Source organism: Microplitis mediator, chromosome 8, assembly GCF_029852145.1.
Source record: "Microplitis mediator isolate UGA2020A chromosome 8, iyMicMedi2.1, whole genome shotgun sequence".
NCBI lineage: Eukaryota > Metazoa > Arthropoda > Insecta > Hymenoptera > Braconidae > Microplitis > Microplitis mediator.
The window spans coordinates 580,681-607,136 of NC_079976.1; the positions used below are offsets into that span (position 1 = coordinate 580,681).

Consider the following 26,456-nt stretch of genomic DNA (forward strand, 5'->3'; position numbering starts at 1 on the left):
ATTTTAAAAACATTATCGGATAGGAGGAGTTTCGTTAATGTTAATAGCTGGTATTTATTTACGACATTGTTTTAGGTTACGATAATATAAAATAATAACGAAAAGAATAAAAAAGGATAAGAAATCTTAAATAAGGAGTAGAATTTGTCAGTGAGACGTTTATGTGCTCGTTGATTGTCAGCATGTAAATATACTTTCTCCATTCTTCAGGCACCGAGTCATCGGAGTGGTCTGTGTGTCCTGGATATATATCTTTAAAAATGTCATTGGGATGTATTGAGGCGCATTTAAGATATTGATTCCAGTGGATGGCTCGACGGACCAGTTTCTCGGCTGGACGTCTCACGGCTGCCGCTACGCTTTACTTTACTCAAGACAGAATAAAATCCTGGCTTTATATTTATATATTTAAGATAAATAAACACTGAAAGCTGGTCTACATTTAGCCACTGGCTCACATTACGTGATCTACAGCAATGGATTCCAATCCATATATATCATTAATATTCGAAAGTCTCTTATCTGTCGTGACTGACCGACATTTTGTCGCGATAACGGCGCGCGCATTTTTAAATATCCCTCTGGTCGTGGTCGGGTGTTAGTAGAGGACCTTTAAGCCTTCGGGTAACAGAGAAGAAAAAAGGAAAAATTTTAGATGAACAGGAAGATTGGGTCATCGATTATGTCTCGAAACCGGACGTGAATCGGGTTTTTTTATGAAAAAAAAATATAAAACACTCAAATAACCAGGATATATCAATGCACGGCAAAATGGTAGTGTAACCGTCTGCAGGTTCGGTCGTCAGAGCTTAGAGTGTCAGGTGGCGGATTGGGCTCTGCTTTATGACACCTAACTAGGAATTTATAATGAAGACGTTAAATGTAAACGGTTCTTTGAAAAATATATTGAACCCTGTTCACCCGGTACTTAAATGAAAAAAATAATATTATTTTTAAACGGTTTAGAAATTGTGGGAAACGTTAAAATGAACATGGGTGTTGGCCTTCTTTAGAAAATATTTTTTATTGTGTTGAGTTTTGAATTTCGGGAATTATTGGTCTCATAAATGCGAGCTACTCAATGGCATTTAAACTATTCCGTTTTATACAAACTTGTAAGAATAAAATTTTTATTGTTGAATTATGGTGTCAATAAAATGCATTTTTACTTGTATTTATTTCCCCGCTTTTTGTTATTATTTTATTATTATTGTTATTACTACTTTTTTTTTTTTTTTTTTTTTTTTTTCCTGAAAGCTGAATGGAGAGAAAAAATTAAATGTAAAAACCTAGTTAAATTAAAATCACAATACACAGTTGATATTTTTCTCACGCGATGAGATGCACAGGTTAAAAGAGTACATGAATCGAGTACCGTAATTCGCTTCTCAGCCAAGATCTATCTAAGGATCCGATCATCTCTCCTCAGTCGGGAGAGGTTGCTATTGAGCAACAAGAACAAGAACAAGGATCGAGCAATATAACCAACAAAAAAAATAAAAATGTATAAAGAAATAAAAAGTTACCAAAGGAGCCCACATTTATATACAAACATATATATAGATGTGTATATGTGTATACGTGATTCGCGAAATCGAAATCGAAGAATCACGAAGCTCACGAGAAAATAAAAGCAGGACTTAGCAATCGGTGATTTATGTGCTCGTCGATACGCACGGATTTAACGCGAGAATTTATCACACCAAAATCATCGTCGATTTGTGATAATAAACGCCAATTCAATCGAAAATTCCAATTACATATTTCTCTACATAATTATCGATTCTTTAAATTTTTCGTTTCAACAAACTGTTAAAATACACTGAGAGAATAAATAACTTTCAGAAAAATTATATTTTGCTCCCACAAGAAATTATGCCAATGGAAATTTTCAATCAAGTAGGGGAGGGTAGGGCAGAGCGGCCCCCCCAAGCCTGACAACTATTTTTGGTTTTATATTATTCGAAAAAATTTTTTAAGGTGTAATAATAAATCGTTCACTCTCGATTACCTTAATTACTAATTGTTATTTAATAAAAAAAAAAAAAAACAATTCTATAGTTTTACTTTATTTCAAAAATTTATCAACTAAAAAAAAAAAATTTTATTTTTATAAATTTTTAGTGACCAAATTTGCCTCTTACATAGAGAAACGGCCGAAAAATATGAAAAAATAATTTTTTCGGAAGTTTCGGCTGGTCCATTTTGCCCCAGGTCTTATGCTTAGGGCTAGAAATGTAGAATTATACAAATTTTTTTTTAATTTGACGATAAAAATGTGAAAAAATCACTTTTTCAAAATTTTGGGCTTGTCCATTTTGCCCCAAATGTCATGCGTAGGGGTAAAAATGCGCGAACATATCGGATTTATAGTAATTAGTCGAAAAAAAAAAAAAATTTTTTTTTGATCAAAATTTCAGGGGGGCCGCTCTGCCCCACCCTCCCCTATATATTTTTGGTGGGAAAATTTTAAATTTCAAACGAAATCATTCTCTTCATCAAAAAAATCTAAATTAATTTCAAAAAAAGCTGATTTTTTTTTTCGAAACAGTGTAAAAAAATTTCGATTTTCTTCTGTCAAGATACGAAATTAGTAATGCAATAATTTTCACTGATTCATTGCTTGAGAAAATCTGCATCGTTTTCACAGAAGTAATTTTTCTTCGTTGTGTAATTTGTTGCAAAACGATAAAAATGTTTAGATAAACATGTGTTCACATGTGTGTAATTGAATTTTGAGAAAGAATAAAAAAAATGGCGAAAAATTGTGAGGACTTGAGAACAGCTAATGAATAGGTCATTAGCGAATTACGTAAAGTGCATCCTGTAAGCGTGCGGCTGATTTTCAGACCCTTAGTTCCCCTACTCTGTGGAGAAAAAATGGGCCCATGCCTCGTCACTGTAAGTTTTGAGGCATCATCGGCCCCCTCTCGGGCGATCCAGCACTCCCTCGGTGCACTTAAGCCGGGGTATTAGCAACGTAACAATAATATCGTCGTTATTATAATCCGGTAATCACACGGCGTGGATTTTTACGACGGGCCTTGGGCGCCATTTCTTAGTGCCGGTTTAAACCCGCGTTACAACTATACTAAACCGTTGAATTGCATTATTCCTGACATTCCTCGGTTAGTATATAATACCCAAAGTACGACATAGCCAGCTCACATCACTATTATATTTTATGTTATATGCACTTTTTGATGGGCAATCCGGTGTGGATGCGGGCTCAGATAGATTTATTTTATGTACTTAGATACTAAATAAAGTATAAACATATATTAAAGGTAAAATTTTAAAAAAAAGTAAATAAGTAAGTCGTAAATATTGGATATGACGCTCCCGGGAATATATTAAGCGACACATTAAAAAACATCAGACGTATGAAGTTGTAACCGATTAATCGAGACGTCGGAGGACGTTCGAATGTAATGGGCACGCGTCGGAGGTTCAATTCAATGGATTTGAGGGAGGTAAAATAAGAAGAGTTGAATAAAAAAAAGAAAAAAAATGAATAAAGTTAAATAAAAAAGGACTGATGGTCCAGAAGAAGAAGAAGAAGAAGAAGAGGCAGCGAAGGAAAAAAGAATATCCTCCCGTGTCTCCAGCGGTTCCTTCAAGGCCCTTCAAAGCTAAAACCCTTTTTAATGTCTCCCGATTAAAAATCCTTCATTCCTCTCCCTTTTCACTTTCTTTCTCTATTGAAACCTCTCCCGTCCTTTATTTTATTTAACTCTCATTCTTTAATGCCCCTATTGGATTTATCGCAAACCGAATCCTCCTACCAATTCGTTTTGTGTACGCGCCGGCAATTAATCTTTTCCTCATTACTCAAACCTTAAATTTACTTATTATATTCCAGCGGATCTTAATTTACCTCAGCGAAAACAACACGAGTGTCCAGCATTGGATTGGTTTTCGTGCAGGCATTAAAGGAAAATTTCAGAGCCAACAGCACGTAGGAGATTTTTCACAGCAGCAATAACCCAATCGATGTATCCTCTGCTGGCTCCTTTATCTCGGGACTTATTCTTAGCGGAATGGAAGCAAGATGGGCCTTGTGCAATTATCCCCACTTTGGGTCCAGGTGGATCCTCCTGAACAACTAAAAGACCAGGATGATCACTGCTATAACAACAATCCAGTAAGCAACTGCCCAGCGAGAGAAAGAGCTAGAGTATTTGCCCGCACGGCAGATCCGAGAATTAGATTTTTCCACCGGTCTGATACAAGCATTACTTGCCTTTCGTTTATCTTTTTAACTTTATAAATATACTGGATTCATACTTGTACTGCTCTCACACTAAACAACTCAGGCAAGGTGTTTATTTTTTACTTTTTTTTCCACCCCTCAGGAGACGAATGCTTTTGCTCTTCTTCCTCTCACGTCTTGCTCTCATACGTCCATGCCGTCCATGTACACATCCACATCCACATCCAAATATATACATATAATATGGCTTCTCTTGTGATTTAGCTGGAGGCGAAATTCTGTCGCACTCGGCGTTTTACGAACTGGTAAAGCGAAACGCTATTAATAAGTTATCCGAGAGCTTTATCGCGGGTGTCTTAAAAATAAAGAGACGCTTCTCTTTCCGCCCGGTTTTTTATTTTTTATCCCATTTTTTATCTCCGCTCTTTTATTTATATTTTTATTATCATTACTCTTATTATTATTATTATTATTATTATTAATAAAATTATTATTTTCTTGTGAATAATTAGACCACCGTGCAGATCAAGCGACAGCGAATTGCCCCGAGTATTTAAGAAGGTTTTAAGAAATATTTAATGGATATGTAATAATAATAATAATAATAATAATAATAATAATAATAATAATAATAATAATAATAATAATAATAATAATAATAATAATAATAATAATAATAATAATAATAATAATAATAATAATAATAATAATAATAATAATAATAATAATAATAATAATAATAATAATAATAATAATAATAATAATAATAATAATAATAATAATAATAATAATAATAATAATAATAATAATAATAATAATAATAATAATAATAATAATAATAATAATAATAATAATAATAATAATAATAATAATAATAATAATAATAATACGCATAAACGATTATAATAATGAAAGTTATTCGTGAGATTGTTCGACACGTACAGAATAACGTTCTGGTTGTTCTCCAGTTCTCGGTGATCGTTAAAACGGCTTCCATATTGGATAATATAGTGTACAATACATTTTTATGTACGTGCACGCATATGTAAAAAAAAGGATGGACATATATATGTATATCTATATGTGTATAGAGAGGGGGATATATATATAGATATATATGTAGAAGATGCAGAGAAGAGTTTGAGACCACGCATGTAAGCGTCGCCGTAAATTTAACCAATGGATCCGGGCAGAGTTGTAAAGTGGAGAAAAAAGGAAATTTCAAAATTTAAGATTCAAGACACCGCAGAGTTCTTTTGGCCCCTGGGCGTATTTTTAACACGAAAAAAGAGCGTAAAGAATAAGGATAAAAAGCGGCCCATCATAGCCTGTCGTCAGAAGCGCCTCGAGCCTCTCAATGATTATTTGTATTATAATAATATTATAATATTCGGAGAGTAACAAAAATATGAGGACGCATCACGAAGTGGAGGTTGGGAAGGGGGACGAGATTTTGATCTTGATACCGCAAGATTTTCCATCTTACAAAGTAAGGGCGCCTACGGCCCCGAATTCTCCGCCCGGAATCCTAATTATTGAGCTTTGAATCAAGTGCCTCGCAAGTTCTTATCGTTTAATTTTTATGTGTTTTCATGTATCCTGCTCTTATTTTTACGGAGGTAATCGTCCTCCTGATTCGCCCAATAGATAACTAATTACGAAAAATTTATTGAGCCAGAGAGTGGGATTAGATCCAGAAGATAGACTTGTTTTTCCTTATGACGACATTCAGTATTAAATTTAGTAATGTATTTTTATCGAGGTAATAATTTCTCTGGTTGTAGATTTTATTAGCCAACAGCACAGTGGGATGTATAAAACGCCGCTCGGTCTCGAGAATTGTTGGTGAGATTCGTGCATCACATTCTCAGCGGTGGGTTGGTTCACCAGTGCCGTGGTTGGTTAGTTGGACGCTCGGTTGTTAGTTTTCGCCGAGAGAAAGTCTATTATACTTCTCAGAGACGCGACATTGCAGGACGAAACGCGAACTCGGGTTAATTGAGCGTCGAGAGCGGAGAGTTGTAAGTCCCCGAGATGTAATTGCCTCGCGACGAGACACTCGAGACTTAAGAACCCTCTCCCGCCTTATATATAATATATATACATCCATATATAATAGCTACATATATAAATATAAAAGTTGTAGAGATAACGAAATTTAAATCATAAAAAAAATTACGAAAAATATGATGATGAATTTGGCACGTCTGGGCGACGGTTGAATTTTTCATGACACTATAACGTACATGAATCACCTCGTGTATGCTTGAGACAGAAAAGTAACATAAGTGGCGGCGGCGGCGGTTCCAGAGGACCGAGGAGACCGAGTCCAGACTGTAGTGTACTGCTGGGCGAAGAAGGGAGGGGTGCTGGGGTCCACGGGCCCAACGAACAGAGCTGGCAGTCACTCAATGAATTATTGGCCATAATAGCAGTGGCAGCCGAGCTCAGGCCCGTCTCCATCCCCTCCACCTCCAGCGAGGTAATACACAGATTCTACACTCTTGACTTGCAGATCGTGGGCCCCAAGACGCACACTTAAGTCCGAGTCTCTACTCCCTCAGAGCCAACTCGGTAACTTATTGTTATTCGCCATACACAGCCGAGTGTTTGTTCTTTTATTTTCATTTTTTTCAATTTCACCGGGCCCGTTTTCCCTTTTATCGATCTCCATCACATGCACAACAACAACAATCTCCGTCAGCTTACTGTTAATAATGCAAATCTAAAACTTTCCCCGCTATGGGTCTTAACTTGCAGTAAGAACTGGTACAGACATATCCACAACTCGGCACTTAGTAAATGAGAAGCAATTTGAGGGGATGATGAGTAGAGAAGGCCCACTGGTAAATGACTCGCAGATGTTTCTGCTCCCAGCTCTTGTGGCATTACCATTTTTATCTCTTTCTCGCTCAGCCACAGCCGGATCCTCCTCATTCGTTCATCGAAAAACAATAAATCCTTGGGCAAATCTGTTATTCAGCCTCACTCGCAACGGCGTACTCCCATGCACAATGCCATTGTGCAAATTGAGTCCCATCGTACCGTCGATCCGTCAGCGATCGGATCGTATCGGACTGGGACCGAAATTAAACCGATCAATTAGTAAAGCGCCGCCTTTAATACTGTGGGTTATTCCGCAAACTACTTCTCGTACTTATACCTCGGGTATTTAATTTTAGCTGAGACGTGGGACGTGGGAGGTATGTATATATATGTATATATATATAGCGTGTACCCTCTTAGAGGCAGAGGTATGCAACTCTAAGCAGAATAATATAACCTCCTCCGTTATTTCTCGCGATAAGATGTTCCCACAGATAATTCGCACTTTCCTGCCTCACTTCCTTCCCTTCTCGAGTCACTGCGCCATCATGCTCTCCAAGTACTGCCTCTAATCCCCCACGACACCGTCGGAATATTATTATAATTTATAATATAAATGTATATTCCATTAAGGAGTAATAACAAGGAAATATAAATTGTATATAAAAATGACTTTTCTATTAATATATAGATATGTTTTTCCCGCTGGGCTGGATAGGACGGATGGTAAGTGTGGGGCTGTAATATATAAATATATTAAATAGCATTGTCACAGATATACAGATGGAGTGTGTTTGAAAGCTGTTGAAGATGGTGCCGGCGATGAAAACAACATGGTAAACCTTAAGGTAAGGAATGGTTTGCTATGGGATAAAGAAAAGAGAAGAGCTGCAAGTGGAAAAGAGGAGAGAAGAAGAGAAGAGTACCTACGCATCGCGCCAGACATTATGCTAATCTCCAACTGAGGATGTACGTCCGATAAGCCCCAGTCCGGCGATGTTGAAGCAATATATATGTACCTACATTTGTGTGCATGTGTGTGTACATGTGTGTTTTCCTGGTGAACGGCAGTGAAGCCGAGGGGCCCCACGCCCTCAATCTCTTATAAGTGTGCTTCACATTCGCTCGCTCAGCTAAAATTCTACAGAGAAAGTACATAAAAAAGTGTATCCGCCATTTTTTATACAAGACCCAAAATTTTGTATCGTTTGAATAAATGATTAGCGTTTTTTTATTGCTACTATTATTGTTATTGTTATTATTCCAATATATTTACATTTATAGTGGCGATAAAAGTAAATTGCTTATGTTTAATAAGGGGGAGTTAAAAATAATAAATAAAATAAGGGAGAGAATGAAATAAAATAAATAATATGTTTATTTATTTAAAAGTCAAGTGCGACGATTATCGCTGAAGAAATCCCTGCGAGATCGTTATGTGTTGCCGAGATGATATCGCTGACTACCAGAAGACGCGTGGGCTGTATGGGCCCCAAACGAGCCACAAAAAGTAACCAATGAGGAAAAAAAATAGCTAAGAATGAAAAATAATAAAAAATAAACACGGGAATAAAGAAAGAAGCACCAGCTCTCCGAAAATTTCGGCCCATTGTCCGCACTCTCTTTTTATTCCTGCAGCCTAACCTCTTTCATTTATTTATATACGCCATACACACCCATATATATACATATATATATATATGTGTATTGCGGAATAAAGCGTAAGGTCTGACATGTCTGGTACGGTCTTTCGCGCATTTAGTGACGCGACAACCGTGCCGTTTGTGTTGCTCGGCTATTTAAGGTTCGTCTTTTAGTAATAGCGATGATAAATCAGCAAAAGTTTTTTTTTAAATGTTTGTCTAACGACCCAGTAACACTATTTAACTTTATCTCTCTTCATCCATGTCCGAACCCTTTGCCGCTCTCTCGCTCTTTTTCTCGCGATAGAAATATCCGCGTGTGAATTGACAGGGAACTGGACCTGGAGGAACCGATTCGAGCTGAGGAATGGAACAAAAAGGCCTTAGAAAAGATGAAGCTATAAAAGACGCACCAGAATTAAATAAAATATATATATATATGTATATAAAACCAAGGGATTTATGTGTTTATGTAAGAAACCTAAATAAATTTAATCCGGCATAATAATTCTCTTGTAGTCTTGAAGCATTGTTTAATTTATGCCGATTCACCTCGAGATAGGCCTTTTTAAAACAACATACCCACTGAGGCCTAGTCGTAAAAGTGCACCCAGATTAAAATTTTTATAAATTTTCTTTTCTCAGTTCCCGCGGTCGTCTTAGAGACCGAAACGGTGAAAGGAAGTCCTTGATTTTGGTATTAAAAATAACACAGTAATAATGGTAATGATAATAATGTACACATATATACATAAAGTAATACAATAAAGAGTATAATAAAATTATTTGTTATTTTTTAAGACCGCAAGACTCAAAATGATAATCCAAAAGGCTGTCATTATTACAAAAGAAGAGGGTCAATTCGCTGACAGGATTTTATTTTACGTCTAGACACGCGTGTTCGCGTGCAAAAAAGTTATTAAAGTAAAAACGGTTTTTGAAATACATATATATGTATTTTCGATTCGTTTTGACACCCAAGATGATACCGTAATACAAATTTTTATTATATTCCTCAAAGAGGTCTACACGGAAAGAAAATTATGGCAAGTTTTCCTATGCATTATGGGAATGGTTCCCATATATTATGGGAACCATCCCCATAATAGTATGAGAATAGTTCCCATACCATTATGGGAATGGTTCCCATATTGGTATAGGAACTATTCCTATAATATTATGGGAACTATTCCTATAATATCATAAAATTTTTTTTTTACACAATAGTGTAGAAATTTCCCAAAATTTGAATTTTCTTGAATGTTTTGTGCTGACAAAAATTCTTGTAAAAAATTTTAATGTTTTTTTGCCGAATACGATTTTTTGTCTCAATGTTTGAATTTTTGTTTTTATGTTTAATAATATTTCTGTGTATTGTAGAAGTAATTACCACACTTCTTACAATTAATTTTTTCATGATAATATGGGAACCATTCCCATAATATTATAGGAATGGTTCCTATAATAGTATGGGAACTATTCCCATAATATTAGGGGAATGATTCCTATAAATTATAGGAACCATTCCCATAAATTATAGGAATGATTCCCATAATATTATTGAAAGTATTCCTATAAATTATAGGAACCATTCCTATAATTATAGGAACCGCTCCCATAATTAATGGTCGTAATTCCTATGATGGTATAGGAAAAAATTTCACAAAATTATGGGACCCGCTGCCATAATTTTCTTTCCGTGTACCGGAATAAAGAAACCGGGAGCTCGAGCTCGCCGAGGATTGCGGATTCCGGAGTTCGGAGTCCAGATTGTTGGCTGCAACTGCAACTGCACATTGCACATCAAAGGAGTTAAGTCGACGTCGAGAAAGTCGGATCCGTAAGAGGGCGGGAAAGTCGTGTGACTGGATTATTCCAGGGAAGGACGCGTGGGTGAGTGTGCCGGCAGTGTGTGAGTGCTATGCAGCACAGCCCGAGTTTAGTTAGTTTTCAAGAGTAAATAAAAGTTAACAGCGTAGTCACCGCTCTTACCGGTGCACTGCAGACTTATTCAGCCAGTCTACCAGTAATTGCTCAAGAAAATAAACAAAAATAAAAATAAAACGGTAACCGAGTAAATAAAGCAGATACACTTGGAAGAGTAACAACTGAGAACCGATAGTAAGACACACATGGTTGGCTGCCTGGTTTTCTTTACAGGGGACATATGTACTCCATTGTTATGTATATAATGCTGGTATAATCTTATAAAGATATACGGATACGCTACGCCTTTAAGCTCTGGAGTCTCCAGTTCATATTACCATCCTACGGGCAGCCTGCGACACCACTGCCGCGAGATCCGCGGGCTAATGCTGCCTGGCTGGTTCGCTGCCTGCACCCACCTGGATTTTATTCATTTTTCAAGTTATTATTTATATAAATATACATCCAAGTATTTGTATTTAAGCTTTTTGTTCAGTATACGGAATACGGAATACAGAATACAGTATCAATGTGTATTTAGTATAATACAATAATACAGACGAGTGGAGTTTTTAAAATTATTTGAATTTTAAAAAGTAAAGATTATTATTTATGCGATAATAAAACCTCATCCATGATTCATCGGACCACACTCAATTCACCGAATCAATGAATAACTTGGGATTGCTGCGGAGATAAATAAAATGAATAAAAAAAAGCTAATAATGATGATGATAATAATAAATAAATAACTAATAATCGTTATAAATGAGTAAATTTTTTGAAACCGTGTGAAAAAGTGAATTTTTGAGATAAATCAACGACAATGGCCGGTCTTTTTTTGGGACGCGCGGGGCTCAGGACATGTCAAGGCTCCCCGGAGACGTCTCCGGGTAAAAAGGGAAAAGTTTGGCAAAAATAGTGGGTCCTCGGGGCCTCGGGGAGTCGGATCGGATAAATGGAAAGGCGGAGAGAAAAAGGAGTAGTCTTAGTAAGTGGTCTCGTACTCGGGACTGCTGGCTGCATAGAGCAGAGGATGTATTTGGGTCCGCGATGCGGGTGGGGGCCGGTAAATAAACGGGCCCCGTTCCTGGTGCATTTGTCGGAAGACTCGGAACGCTAACGGTGGGAGCGTATCGGACGGTCATTAGCGAGCGCGGGCTTGAGCTCTTCTGGTGAGATAAAAACCGGGCAGCCACCCTCTATTTTGCTCTTTCACTCTAGACTCTGCCGACATTAAAGTACACACATATCTACAAATATACATACATATAAATTTATATACATGACGACAGTGTGTACGGCATCGAACTAAAAAGTTGGGCCCACCGAGAATGGCCAGTATGCGAAGGTCAACCGATTATGAGTAGATTACTTACATTCGAAGAACTCTTTTCTTTATTTTTTATTTTATTTCATTTTATTTTATTATTCATTATATAAAATAAATATTTTTATAAATCCCAGCGAGTATCCAGTCGAGTATTGGACATTTTTATTTACTTTATCAATTTTTCATGCGAATAATATGCAAATAAATTTACCTATAACGTACATTATTATTATTATTTATTAATTATCAAATACGTTTGATATTTATGTACTTAATGTATATATTAAAATGTCTGTATAATAATTTTTCGATTTAAAACTATCGTTTTATTTATTTATTTTTACATACTATTTTTTATTTATTTTTGTTAAAAATTCATCACCGCAGGAATCCGGACACGATTCTGGAATTTACGTGGCATAACGTACGTTAATAAAACCAGTTGATATTCCGATGACGCGGTTGGTGGGATTCAGAAAAGTATCGCCAAGTGTTTTATGAGTAAATTTATATAGATATATATTTATAGTTACAATGTAAGTTAAATGGGTAGGCGTAGAAGGGAGATTGAGTTGGGAACGCGGTCATGCAAGAAGATCGCCACGAGGTAAGCAGTTAAACGAGGCGACAAAGATAATAGTCGACAGTAAAACGTAATCAGTCTACGTGCCCACGCGACCAGTCATTCGTTTCGACTATCACTCCAATCCAAACCTCGTCTGTCTATTTATAACACACGTTTTTTTAAATATTTATACTCTCAACTGGTGATGCAAGGCAGAGACATTGTCAGACAATAGACGTCAATTTATCAGCGAAAAATTCACCGACGATATTGCCTAGAAAGTTATTTTATAAAAAATTGACTGAAAATTTTTGTACCGCCATTGCGGATTTCAGTAAAAGTAAAAATAAATTTTTAAAAAATTCCTCAGTCAATTCGTGATCTGACTGAACATAAAAATTACAGTCATTTCGCATCACTATCTCAAGTAACCGCGCGCGTCTTTATAGGGGAAGGGGGGGGGGGGGGGGCAAAACGGGGTACTTAACGAAAAATTTAGTTTTTAGGGACATAAATATCATAAATTGGCTTCATTTTGATTCTATTTGAAATAAATATAACGAATTTTAGACTGCCATCAGAAAAAAAATTTTTATTTTCTGCGGGCAAAATGGGATACCCCAAAAAAAAGTAAATTTTTTTTTTTTTTTTTTTCAAGTGAATAAAATTGATGTAATAATGTCTTTCTAAATTGATGTAAGTAATAAAATTTACTCTCAACATATTTTTAAAGAAGTTTTTCCTTGTTATTTCTTTTCAAAATTTGAAATTGGCGCCAATATTATACTTTTCGCAAAAAATATAAAAATGTTTTTTTTTTAGCTTTTAATAGTGTAAAATGATTCTAGATGTCATTTTTGACCATTTTCGAAAGTTTTTCGAGAAAAAAAAATTTTGACGAAATTTTGAGGGTATCCCATTTTGCCGGCCTATCCCGTTTTGCCCCCCTTCCCCTATATATATATATATTATTATTATTATTTTTACAACACCTTTGTTGGTTAAATATATTATTTAATTTTTTTATTTACCCGATACGCGAGTGACTGGGGTCTGATGATGATAACTTGAGGATTACGTCCACTGACAGATAATAAATTTATGGCTACTCAAAAATATCTTTATAGCGATAAAAAAAAATTTAATTGACCGTTTTTATTTACTGATAATGGCTCCTGATTTTCGGTATAACTATAATTTACTGTCATTTTAAATTTACGACTCAGAGCTACAGTAAATACAAGTCGGAAAATATTTTAAGGAGTAAAAAATTTTTTGTCAGGAATGACGGTAATACCCGCATTACGCCAGCATACCAGCAATGGTAGCAAAGTAGGTAGTGTAGAAAAAAAAATAAAATAAATAAGAGAGTTAAAAATTTAAAAGGAATTAGGTGACGAACCTTGGAGGCTAGTTTCTTATACGAGGTACCTGCCAAAATAACCGAGCAGCCTTTAAAAAGGACCGACGCTTCTCGCTCCACAAAACCCCCAAAGGTCTCAGGAATTCTCCTTCACCCCCTCCCCCCTGCTCCTCTATCTCAACTCATGGCCAGGACATTCCTGTCTTTTATCTTCACCCCGTAGTGGGTGCACGTGCTCCCCCGCTTAGTTTTTTCTGGTTCAAAGAATCCGCGCAAGGAATATTTTGTTGGGGGTATTAATTCGGGGGGAGGGGGAGAGGGCAGAGGAATCTTTTGATAGAGGACGAGGACAATTAGAATGATGGATGGATAGGCCAATTGGATGTATTGCGTCCTCGCGTTATTATTTTCCCATTGATCAAGTTGCGTTATTAATGACGTTAACATAAAGCTTTTATATTTATATAAATATATGTGTGCGAATGATAAAAGGAAAAAAATAAAAAAACTTAAGACTGGAGATTGAGTGAATGAAAAAGATAGAGAGATAAATGGAGTGAGAGGTGTGTGTACATTGCGTAGGCTGGTGTTTGGCGAAAAAATGTATGTATATAAATATAAAGGCCTCGTTGTATGGTACACAGTGAGTAAGAGGCCCCGGTGTGGGCAAAATTTTTCGGGGGACAGACGAGGATAAAGAAGAGAGTGAGTGCGCGCATTAAATTGGATAATTAAAAAGCACAGACAACCAAGTATAATTAATCGACAGATTTTTAATGAATATTGCATTACCGAGATTCCCTTCCTACACGACTTGGATGAATAATAAAATTACGGCTTTAAAAAAAACAAATTTACGAATTATATATACATATACATATACATTTATATATATATATATATAGGTATATATGGGTGATATGATATAAATTCCCCGAACGAATCCGATAGAATTAAAACGCTCAGTTTAATCCGTTTGAATACGGATCGTCTCAAAGGACTGCCGACCTAAGTCATCGAAAAGGTCGGGGCTGTCTTGACAATCACCCGCTAGTTCTCCCTATTCTTCATATGACATCATCATTTTTTTTGTTTTCGTTTGCTCTTACTTGAGTATTTTTGCTCAATGCAGATAGTGCAGCAAAAAAGACTGAGCCGATACAGCCGAGCGATCCTTGGGTCATTTTTTTTCCTTTTTTCCCTTTTTTTTTTTTTTTTCCGCCGGGCTTATGAGACGATGAAAATAGACGAAATAGTCGGGGCCCATTATAGAGGCATGTCCTCTGGGACCCCCGCTGTTTGTGGCGCGGAATGCCTTCGCTATTATAAATATCACGAGTCTGAAGCATCTGACTATCTTTCTCTGCCATTCGTAAGTGTATATATGTATATGTATATATATATATAAATATAAATATAATTCTCGAGGCGTGGGACTTGGATAAATTCAAATAAAAGTTGAGCCAACGGAAACGTTAACAACGTCAAAAATAATAACCGTTTCAATTATTGTCTCAGATATTTCAAAATAATGTTCACGAGAACCATATGCCGGCAAATATAATTTAATTAAGGCCAGCAATAATATAATTCATAATGTATTCAATGTAAAAACTTGAAAGCTGATATGGAGGATTTTTAAAAATGAATGAATGAATGTAATGTATTTATAGACGCGTTGGCACAATACAATAGTAATTTTTCGAGGATAAACTCGCTTTGTTGCGGAAATATAAAAGATGTGCGGTTTAGACTAGAAAATGTCAGAGATGACGAGTCGGAGGGGAGAGGGACCCACCGCGTGGGGACCGGGCCCCGAGTGGCCGATTCGAGTCGAGACCTGTACCCGAGAAAAGCATCGAGGGTCTACTACTACTACTACTACTATACGGTTAGCTCAGAGTTTTAAAGAAGTGAAAAAGGATCGAAAAGATATGCCGAGAACAATAATCAGGCATCGAAGAAACGGTATGCTGTCCTGAAGAAATTCCATTCGTTTTGTGTATGTGGCCTCGGCTCATTTCAATGGACGTGTATACGTATGTCAAGCTCGATGAGCTCTGGAGAGTACGTTCCTGCTGGGATCGGGTCCTTTCTCTGGCTCTCTCTGCCTCTATCTCCTCCTCGTTTTACCTTTTCTTATTCATTTATATCCGAGTCCACTCGAGTTGATCGATTCATTCTTTGTGCCGTATTTTTTTTCTTTTTCATTTATTATATATATATATATATATATAGATGGTGAAGCACCTGATGTTTGAATCGAGTTAAGGCCGAACGTATATTAAATGAATTTGGACAACACAACAACACTAAGCACAAAGTCTGAATATTTTTACGTGGACGGTGAAGAAGAGAAGGAATAATGTGAGATAAAGATGGTGATTGGGGTGAATTGGGCAAGAAGAAGAAGACCAAGTAGGAAAACAAGTTGGAATAAGTAAAGCGTAAAAGCCGGATGAGAAATATAATCTTTCGTCATTTATTCGAGGACACTTGTGACCAAGTCAAGTCAAGTCTTGGGCTGCTCTCAGATGAGAGATGGAGAAAAAGAGACAAGTGGAGATATTTGGTGGCAGAGCCCTCTCCCTTCGAAAAATGCCGTCTCATCCCGTGGCGCATCGCTCATACGTCGTTAGGGCATACCGAACCGACGATGGCATTGCAGCTATACATTTCTCTGTCTTAAATTCTTTTTATTATTTAATCTCCGTCTTTGTCCTGAAGCATGTCCGTCTCGGTCGTGTCCACGTGTGCCGCTCATCCGCTCTCTTATTCTCTTTACTAACAAATTTTTTTTGCCTACGAGTCACCCTCAGATCCGTCATGCGATCTCGGTGACCCACGATCAGAAATACACAAACTCCCTGTTGTCTTGAACAACTCTCTTTTCTCTTTCATACCAAATACTTATTCTCTCTCATTTCTCTGTATCCTTTTGTTCTTACCGACCGCACGTAGTCGAAGAAAATTATTCTCTGAGAAAAATTTTTGATCAACTCGAAATTTCTTGATACACCGTCTTAAGGATTAAATTCTTATCCCTTGCCCAGTTTACGGGCCCAACAATAAAAAAATCTATATGTATAATAATAACAATAATATGACAAGAAAAATTGACAAAGATATAAAGCTTTTAAATTTATAATCTCAGCATAATCTTTCTTAAAAGATCTATTAAATATTTATCCAGTGTTTCACACGACTAAAAACAGAAAATTGATAATCAAAATATCATTTCAGGTGAGAGTGATCGATGAGTAACAGAGTACGGCTTACGAATATGCAAATCACTTATATATACATATATTTTTTTTTGTGATGATGAAAAAAATATGATAACGACCTACAACTGGATACTATTCACTCTTTTCAAGCCACTTCGGTGTTCCCTCCGTACAATTAAATCAAAACTTATTCCTTAGATTTTAATTTTTTTTTTAATATCATTATTATTATAAATAAATTCATCCTGACTAAAAATATTTAACGATGAATAATCATATTTGTTTGAATTAACGAGATATAGGATACAGAGAAGAAACTATCAATAAGCGGATTTGCAGGTGAGATTTTAGGTGAGGATTTTGTTCGGTGGTCTTTCATCTCCTCTGTATGTATATATAAATATATGTATATATAAGATGTGAGATGTGATCATTCAATTCAAAGAAACGAGAATGTCTATCTATCTAAATTCAAATAATTATTGGATAGAATAAAATTAAAATATGTATATATTTATGTGGAAATAATAAAATATAAAAATTTATAAATACAAGTATATAAAACTGATGATGAGACTCTGAGAGTAGAACGGAGCATAAAACGGCAAAGTGAATGTCAACGACACCAAGTCACGAGAGACACAAGAAGTGGAGGCTGAATTCTCGATGCGCGGGCGAGAAGATCGGATGAGGAGCCCGGGCAGCCAGCCGCGAGTTGAGTAAAAACCTCCAAACTCTTGCTGGATATATTCTCTCATCTCCGTACGCTCCAGCCGAGAAGAGGTCCCACGAGGATACCGAATAACATTCGGGGAGCACCAGATAAGAGGGAGCGAAAGAGACGGACCAAATAAACTTACGAGATCAAGTTTTTCTCGGACCAGAACCCACCGAGCGCGCCCGTCAGAGAGAAAGAGAGAGAGAGAGAAAAAGCTCGAATCTGAGTTGACTTCCTGGCACGCGGTTCGGTTCGTCTTGTTCATTTCTCCGGCTAGTCCCTTCGCTTTGGCTCTTCATCCTGATCCTTTGTCCGGCTCAGGAGCAGAACATTTACTCGGACAAAAAAGCTTCATTACTATAATAATTTTATTAAATAACCGATGCTGTTAATGACGTCGAGAAAAATTCGTTCGCGTGCCGATCCTCTACTCAGACGGTTTTACTTCGGGATCCTCGTTATCTGACGCACAAATTACCAAATAAACTTGACATTTCGGGTTTATTTTATGTCTCAAGACTTATGACTCGAGTCATCGGGCTTCTGTACGAACATACCGAGCAAATAAAAATAAATAAAACCATGGGGATAAGGAAAGAGTACTCGAAGAGTAGAGATGCCACTCATAAAACAGCTTCGAACCTTTTACGCTCGCTGGCTCCTTTATGTAACATCCACTCGCTCTAACTAATTCACTCCCTGTTTTCTTTCTCTTTCTCATTTATTTACAACAGCATGTGTATATATATACATAGAAGGTGTACCTCTCACTTTCGCATTTCGTTATTTCGTGTGATCACGCCGACCACGCCTCGAGGTGCGAACCACATGAGTCTAATCGATTTCGCCTGGGTAAATTTGTTTTTTATTTTTTTTTCTGCTAAATTTTATTTTTTACTGTTACTGCAACACATATCGGTCTGTGCGCACTCTATACACCAGCGAAAAATTCGTTTTTAAAGATGATGACGAGAATTCGTGTCGCCTTTGAGAGGCTATACAGCCAGTATACAGCATTAAATAAGAGGAACAGCAATAGCTACGACGAATGAACGTAGTAGGTATGATGATAATTGCCGCGGGGAATAATTGCCGTACCGGTGTGGTTTATGCGCGCGAATTGAAACGTCTGCAACTTTTTAAAAGGGGTCAGAGACATTTGGATGTCTGAAAATGAATCCCAGGTGTAAGCAGCCGGAAATATTGTTGAAAATATAGGGGAAGGGAGGGCAAAACGGGATAGGCCGGCAAAATGGGATACCCTCAAAATTTCGTCAAAATTTTTTTTTCTCGAAAAACTTTCGAAAATGGTCAAAAATGACATCTAGAATCATTTTACACTATTAAAAGCTAAAAAAAAACATTTTTATATTTTTTGCGAAAAGTATAATGTTGGCGCCAATTTCAAATTTTGAAAAGAAATAACAAGAAAAAACTTCTTTAAAAATATGAGAGTAAATTTTATTACTGACATCAATTTAGAAAGACATTATTACATCAATTTTATTCACTTGAAAAAAAAAAAAAAAATTTACTTTTTTTTGGGGTATCCCATTTTGCCCGCAGAAAATAAAAAATTTTTTTCTGATGGCAGTCTAAAATTCGTTATATTTATTTCAAATAGAATCAAAATGAAGCCAATTTACGATATTTATGTCCCTAAAAACTAAATTTTTCGTTAAGTATCCCGTTTTGCCCTCCCTTCCCCTAAATAAGCGTACATATGATAAATAATAAATTTAAAAAAGAGCAAGGCCTTGATCGTAAGAACGGTGAATTATCTTCATAGATCACGCTCATCATCATTATCTAGATGATGTATTGACGTCGAGATGAATTACACTAAATTTGCATACAATTTACATTGAGTAATAGAGTAAATTTAAGAGTCACTATTGCTATATATAATGTCTAGTGCCGTTTACAACAGCAAGTTCGTAAAACTTTCACCCGTACGTTACTTGAGCGACCTTTCGCCTGAGCAATACAAACACAATCAATCACAGTCATTAATGTAGATCATACCGCATGAATAATTATAATAGTTAATGTAAATAAATAATGAAACATAAAATATAAAATTGTGCAACGTTACCTTGATAGAAGAAGTGCTGGAATGATCGGCGCCGATGAGGACGGCGTAGATCTCAACCTCGTACCAATCAACTCCGGTCTCTCTGTCAAGTGGAGCGGATGTTTGCAGAAGACCACTCTTGGTGTCAATGTCGAACAATCTGTCCACCTGGGCACCACCACGACCGGCAGTCACGTTTGTCACGTAGTACTCGAGATCAACACCAGATCTACTTGTACGAGGAGGACGTGCACTTACTTTCACGATACTAGCACCCGCGGGTTCATTTTCGTACACAGTGCCCTCAATTAGGCCATTATGCTCCCAAATGGGACGATCGTCCTCTTCCCCGGGCACAATCAATGTCACGTAAGTCTCGGACGACCTTCGTTCTGCTTGAACAGCTTCGTCGGTAGCACGAACACCGATCTGATACCTGGAGGATCTTTCTATTGACTTTAAGGAGCCAGGTAGTCGCATTGTTAAGACACCTGTACTACGGTGGAGACGAAACATGTCCGAATAATTAACTCCCGATCGCATTAATTCATACGTCACCAGTCCATTAGTACTCGAGTCCTTATCACGAGCTAGAAGACGTGCCACTGGTATTTCTTTGCCTAAATTACCGTTGAGAATTGATTTTGACGGTAGCACAACGGCAGACATACTTACAAAGATCGGGGCATTGTCATTCAGATCCTCAACGATTACAATTACCAGTTTCTCCGCGGACAAACGAGCTGATGGTGGCTGGGCTCGATCTGTCGCTACAACGACAAGATTAAATGTATCCACCTCTTCACGATCAATCGGCAGTAATGTATGTATCACTCCTGTCAGTGGATTTATTCCGAAATGCCGTCTCTGGTCTTCAGGATCTTGGCTAGCTATTGCATAAGTCACTACGCCATTGTCACCGGAATCTCGATCTTCAGCCGTCACCGAGTGGACTGGAGTTCTTACTGTAATGCCTTCACGTATCTGACGCACTATCGCGGTGTTGGGAAATGCCGGGGGGTTGTCATTCGCATCAATAACCTCAACACGCAGAGTCGTTACGCTGCTCATTCGCGGATGTCCACCATCGCTACAAGTTATATTAAGAGTATAGCTCTCATGTTCTTCGTAATCCAATGGCTTCTTTAGATACAGAGTACCCGTTAACGGATCAATGTAAAATGTATCACGACGATTTCCCGCTGAAATTGCAAATGTCAATTCACTGTTGGCATCAAGATCGTCATCAGTTGCTTTGAATTTTAATAGTTCCGCATTAACAGGCGTCGTTTCGATGACCGAAATATGCGACTCGTTGTCAACAAATTTCGGCGAGTTGTCATTTTCATCTAAAATTTCGATAGTAACTTTGGCAGTCGATGACAAACGTACTTCTAGGCCAGCGTCATTGGCAATAACAGTCAAAACGTAATTATCCAGGGTCTCACGATCTAATTCACGTGCCAGTGAAATTTGTCCAGTAGCTTCGTCGATCATAAACTTGCCCTGTTGATTACCATCGGAAAATGAATAAAAAACGTCTCCATTTAATCCTTCATCGGCGTCGGTTGTGTAAACACGTAACAATTGTGTACCAACAGCAGCACCCTCACTAACTTGGACCCTATATGGAAGCCGTTGGAACTGTGGTGCATTATCATTAACATCTGTTACATAAATAGAAACCTTGACCTTGTCACGTAAACGATTGTTACCATTGTCTGTAACTGTTGCTTCTAAACTGACATAATTAGTTCCGGTATTAGCAACTAATTCCTCACGGTCATAGACGTGTAACGATTTTATAAATCCGTTTCGTGGATCAACAAAAAAATCCTGCTGACTCACGGGCAGTGAAAATGTTAAGTCGGCATTCCTTCCAACATCACGATCAGTCGCCAATAGTTTACCCACAAAGGTTTCCGGTGGTTCGTTTTCACGAATATGAAACGTGAATGACGAATTCGTGAATTGCGGAGCATTATCATTTTCATCTATAATATGAACAATTACCGGTACAACTGAACTACGTCTTGGCTTACCTTGATCACTGGCTGTTACTTCTAGAGCATAATAATCCTGTTCCTCACGATCTAGAACGTGCTTAACGTACAATTGCCCATCAGGAAAAATTCCAAACTGATTTTCATCATTACCATCGGTTATGCTGTATAAAATACGTCCATTAATACCAAGATCGGCGTCATAAGCACGTAGTGCAAAGAATCGTTCATTAACGGGCGTTGACTCGGCCAAAGATGTTTCATAACTCGTTAATTTAAATACCGGCGTATGATCGTTAACATCTTCGATTGTCACGCGAATTTGATGTTGCGCTGCCAGAGGTTGTGCGCCAGTATCAACTGCTGTTACTTCAACATTCAATACAGTACCAGGGGGTGATCTAATTGGTTTATCAAGATAAATAATACCGGAATTTTCAGCAACACGAAATTGTCCACCGGGATTGTGTGTTAGTGTATAAGTTATTCGTGCATTGGCACCGACGTCGCGATCGCGTGCACGTGCCAAGTAAACTTCTTGTCCGACAGCAGCGTTTTCTTTAAGATAAACTTCATCAGCCTTTTCTCCTTTGGGAAATTTTGGTGGATTATCATTAACATCTAGCACAGTTATATTTACAGAAGTTAATCCCCGTGCTGGACCAGCACGTGCTGAAACTTTTAAACTGTAATAAGCTTCTTCTTCCCGATCTAAACATTTAGCGGTACTTATTACTCCCGAGTGCTGATCTATTTTGAAATTACTGTCGGGATCACCAAATACTATTGAATAAGTTATTTTTGAGGTTGCGAATTGTGTTACCATAACAGAACCTACCTCTCTTGTAAAAGTACCAGGCACATCTACTGCACAGTCACCACGATCTTCTGGAATTTTAAATTCATACCCATTGTACGTATCGAAGTCAAGATGCTCGAGATCTTCTTGGCGCAAAACTTCGACAATCGCATTCTCAGCAGCTTCTCGGTCACCAGTATCACGTGCTGAAATGGTCAATTCGTATAGAGTCTTTTGGGCAACACGAAGCGATCCTTGAAGAATTATTTCACCAGTTCTTTCGTCAACTTTGAATAGACCTTCACCACCAGATTCGAGGGAATATTTGACACGAGCGTTTTCACGTGCATCTATATCAATGGCTTTTACTTTTCCAATCGAAGTACCAGGTGAAGTGTCTTCGGGGATGGGCATCAAGTATCTTCGTGGATAGAAAACTGGTGCATTGTCATTGACATCATCCAGAGATAACAAAACTGTTGCTGTTGATGACTGGGATGGTGTTCCTTGATCTCTTGCTACGACTAAAATTCGATAATCGGCGATTGTTTCTCGATCTAAAGGGATTTTTGTTGTCAATTGACCTGTCAGTGCATCCAAGGCAAATGTTTTTGGGTAATCTCTCAAGACACTTGGATGCAAGCTGTAAGCAATCGATCCATTGGTACCTTGGTCATTATCGATAGCTGCCAAAGTCGCGACTAAACTGTGTGGTGGAGTATTTTCTGACAGAGTTACATCCACAACAGTTTGAGTAAATCTTGGAGCTTCGTCATTTTCATCGAGTACTGTAACACGCAAATGAGTTGATGCGTACCTTGGATTCGGGCCTCCGTCACGTGCAGTAACACGTAATTCAACACTACCTTGAATTTCACGATCCAAACGAGCAACAGTCGTCACTAAACCGGTATCTTGATCAATAGCAAACCACGATTGTTCATTACCTGAATCAAAATCATAATAAATTTTAGCATTTAGTCCCGAGTCAGCGTCAGTCGCAGAAATACTCGCGATAAAACTTCCAACAGGGGAGAGCTCTGATAAAACAGCCGAATATTCACTTTGTTGGAAAACTGGATCATGATCATTGACATCATTAACATGAATTACTAAATACGCTGTGGCAGATCGCGGCGGCGTTCCTTTGTCTGTGGCGACAATCGTTAAATTGTATTTAGGAATTTCCTCACGATCCAATCGTCCATTTACCCTGACAATATCAAAGCTCTGAGTATTATCCAATCTAAAGTGTCCTAATTCATTTCCCGCTTTGATTTCAACAGTTGTCTCACCATTGAGACCCTCGTCATTATCAACAACTGCCACAGCTGCCACTAATGAATCCTTGGCCGCATTTTCATCGACAGTAGCAAATCCCACTGTTGCCGGAAAATAACTGAACTTTATTTCCGGGTCATGGTCATTTGCATCCAATAAATTGACCGTAACATAGGTACGACCATCTTGCCGAGGAGATCCATGGTCACGTGCAAATACCGTAATGACACATGACTTGGGACACGAACCACCGGGCTTAGAATTAAAACAAGCCTGCTGTGGACAATTCAACGGTTCAGCTGTTTTGATAGTACCTGATTCTGGGTCAATAGTAAATTGTCCTTCACTATCAGGAAGATAGTACGTTAATTTTGAATTGTCATCGGTATCCTTGTCCGTGGCTTTGACCGTAAGAACAGTTGTTCCCACGGGTACACTCTCATTTAGTGCAACAACGTAGTCACTCTGTTGGAAAATCGGTGGGTTGTCATTGACATCGAGTACCGTGACGTTGACAAGAAGATAACCAAGTCTTGGTGGTTTACCTCGGTCTCGTGCACACACATTGAGTGAATAAAATTCCACCTGTTCTCTATCAAGTTTACCAGTTGTCTCTAAATGAAGATATGAACTCTCTCCCGAGGGATTACCCGTTACATCAAGACGGAATTTACCATCAGTATTACCGTCAACGATGAAGTAATCATCAGCAACACCGTTCTCTGCAGTATCCTTGTCTGTGGCTGCATCCAAAAGTAATTTAGTCCCAGCTGACGCCGATTCAGAGAACGATACCGCAATACTGGATTCCGGAAATTCAGGATTGTTGTCATTGACATCCAGCACGTGGATTCTCACCTCGATTGGATGAGTCGGCTGGCTCGACAGCACAACCAGGTCAAATTTATCGCTTGGCAATGACTCGCGATCCAATATCTTAGCAGTTCTAATTTGTCCAGTTTCTGGGTCCAGAGTAAATTCCTGGGGCGGTTCATTGAACCGATAAGTGAAATTCTGTTGTACAGGTATCGTGCCCACAAGAGTGCCTTCTGGTTCGCCTTCCTTGATACTGAGTTGGACACGAGTATCAACAGCACGACTCTGCATTGCCAACCCTGGATTCCCATCCTGGGGCAGCATCGGCGAGCGCCTGGGCACAAGTCTCGCCACCTTGCTCGTCGCTCCCTGGACCCCGTGTTGCTCATTATTATGACGGACCGTAAAAACCAGTCCCAAGACCAGGACGACGATTGTCAATCTACACATCTCTCCACGTCCACGTTATTTACTGCCACTACTTCTTCTATCCTAAACACTTTTTACTACCTATCGCACTTCTTCGTCATCGTCAAACGAACTTTCATCCTGGAGCACTTAAATAGTTACTTATTCCTGATTTCGATTATCATCATACGAAACTCGGTATTTAAAAACAAACCCTCTACTCACTACTCAGGTAAACGATCGGCATTATTTAGATTTTTATCAACAAGCTCACGTTTCACAGATCGTTTCTTTGTATTAATAAAAATGTCTAAAGTCCATAAATAAAGTATAAAATATATATATATATTTTAGTAATGCCTTGGGAGAGAAAAAAAAGGTCAAGCAAACTCTTGCTCGAGATGTTTTTCTTGTTAAGTGGTTGTGTATAAGGCAACAGCCACCGAGATGACACTCGTCACAGTCGATCGACGATATACCAGAGCAAACGGTACATCTTGAAGTGATCTCGCGCTTGTTCAGTACGCGTTACTCCAACAGCCTTTACTTCCGTGTGTCATTTCAGCAAAATAAAACCAATCTACATTTTTTATTTATCATCAATGCAACTCCACTTCAATACATACATTTATATATTTATATATACATTTACTCAAATATTTGTTCTCACAATCACAATCACACGTAAACACAACACACTGCAATAATAAAAATTGAAATAAAACAAAAACAAATATAAACTTTAAACCGCGCGAAACATTAATACAGACTTTTGTTGGTTTATTAATCGGCGAAACGAATAAAAAAGTTTTAAATTAATACGGTAAAAAAAAAGGCCCACTAATCACGGGTTCTGTAAATGCCCGTTTGAGTTAAGTTTTAATCGCGACGACAGAGTCACGTATTAGCGCGGACTGACCCAGCACGACTGAAGCGTTGGGTCCCTTCTGAGGCCCAACTAAGCCGCGGTCACAGACACAAACTCGTGTAAACTGTGTGCGTGAAAGAGTAAGAATAAGAATGAGCGAGAGAGCTCAACATTCTTCAGGTCTAGCTGCAGCGGTCCCGCTCGGACCCATCAGACCCAGCGAGCAATCTCGAAGCTGTCCCCGTCGCTCGGATCTTGCTTCTCTCTCGCTCTACACTAAACAGCATTCTGGCAACACAACGAGAGTAAGTGTATGTAGGTATATTTATATACGTATATATGTGAACCGTGAGATGGTGGTTCAGTAGGCAACGGAGGGGAGTAAGTGGAGAG

General features: G+C 37.9%; 2 protein-coding genes across 2 annotated transcripts in view; one reads left to right on the forward strand and one right to left on the reverse strand.

The window, feature by feature from the left end:
• The window catches only part of LOC130673045 (cadherin-related tumor suppressor), a 63,748-nt gene extending 37,616 nt beyond the window's left edge, over window positions 1–26,132 (reverse strand). The window contains exon 1 of the mRNA XM_057477924.1: window positions 19,910–26,132. Coding sequence (XP_057333907.1) covers window positions 19,910–25,237 — 5,328 coding nt within the window. The 5' untranslated portion in view covers window positions 25,238–26,132. The remainder of the gene's footprint in view (window positions 1–19,909) is intronic.
• The window catches only part of LOC130673051 (aldo-keto reductase family 1 member B1-like), a 109,554-nt gene that overhangs the window by 57,861 nt on the left and 25,237 nt on the right, over window positions 1–26,456 (forward strand). The window lies entirely within an intron of this gene.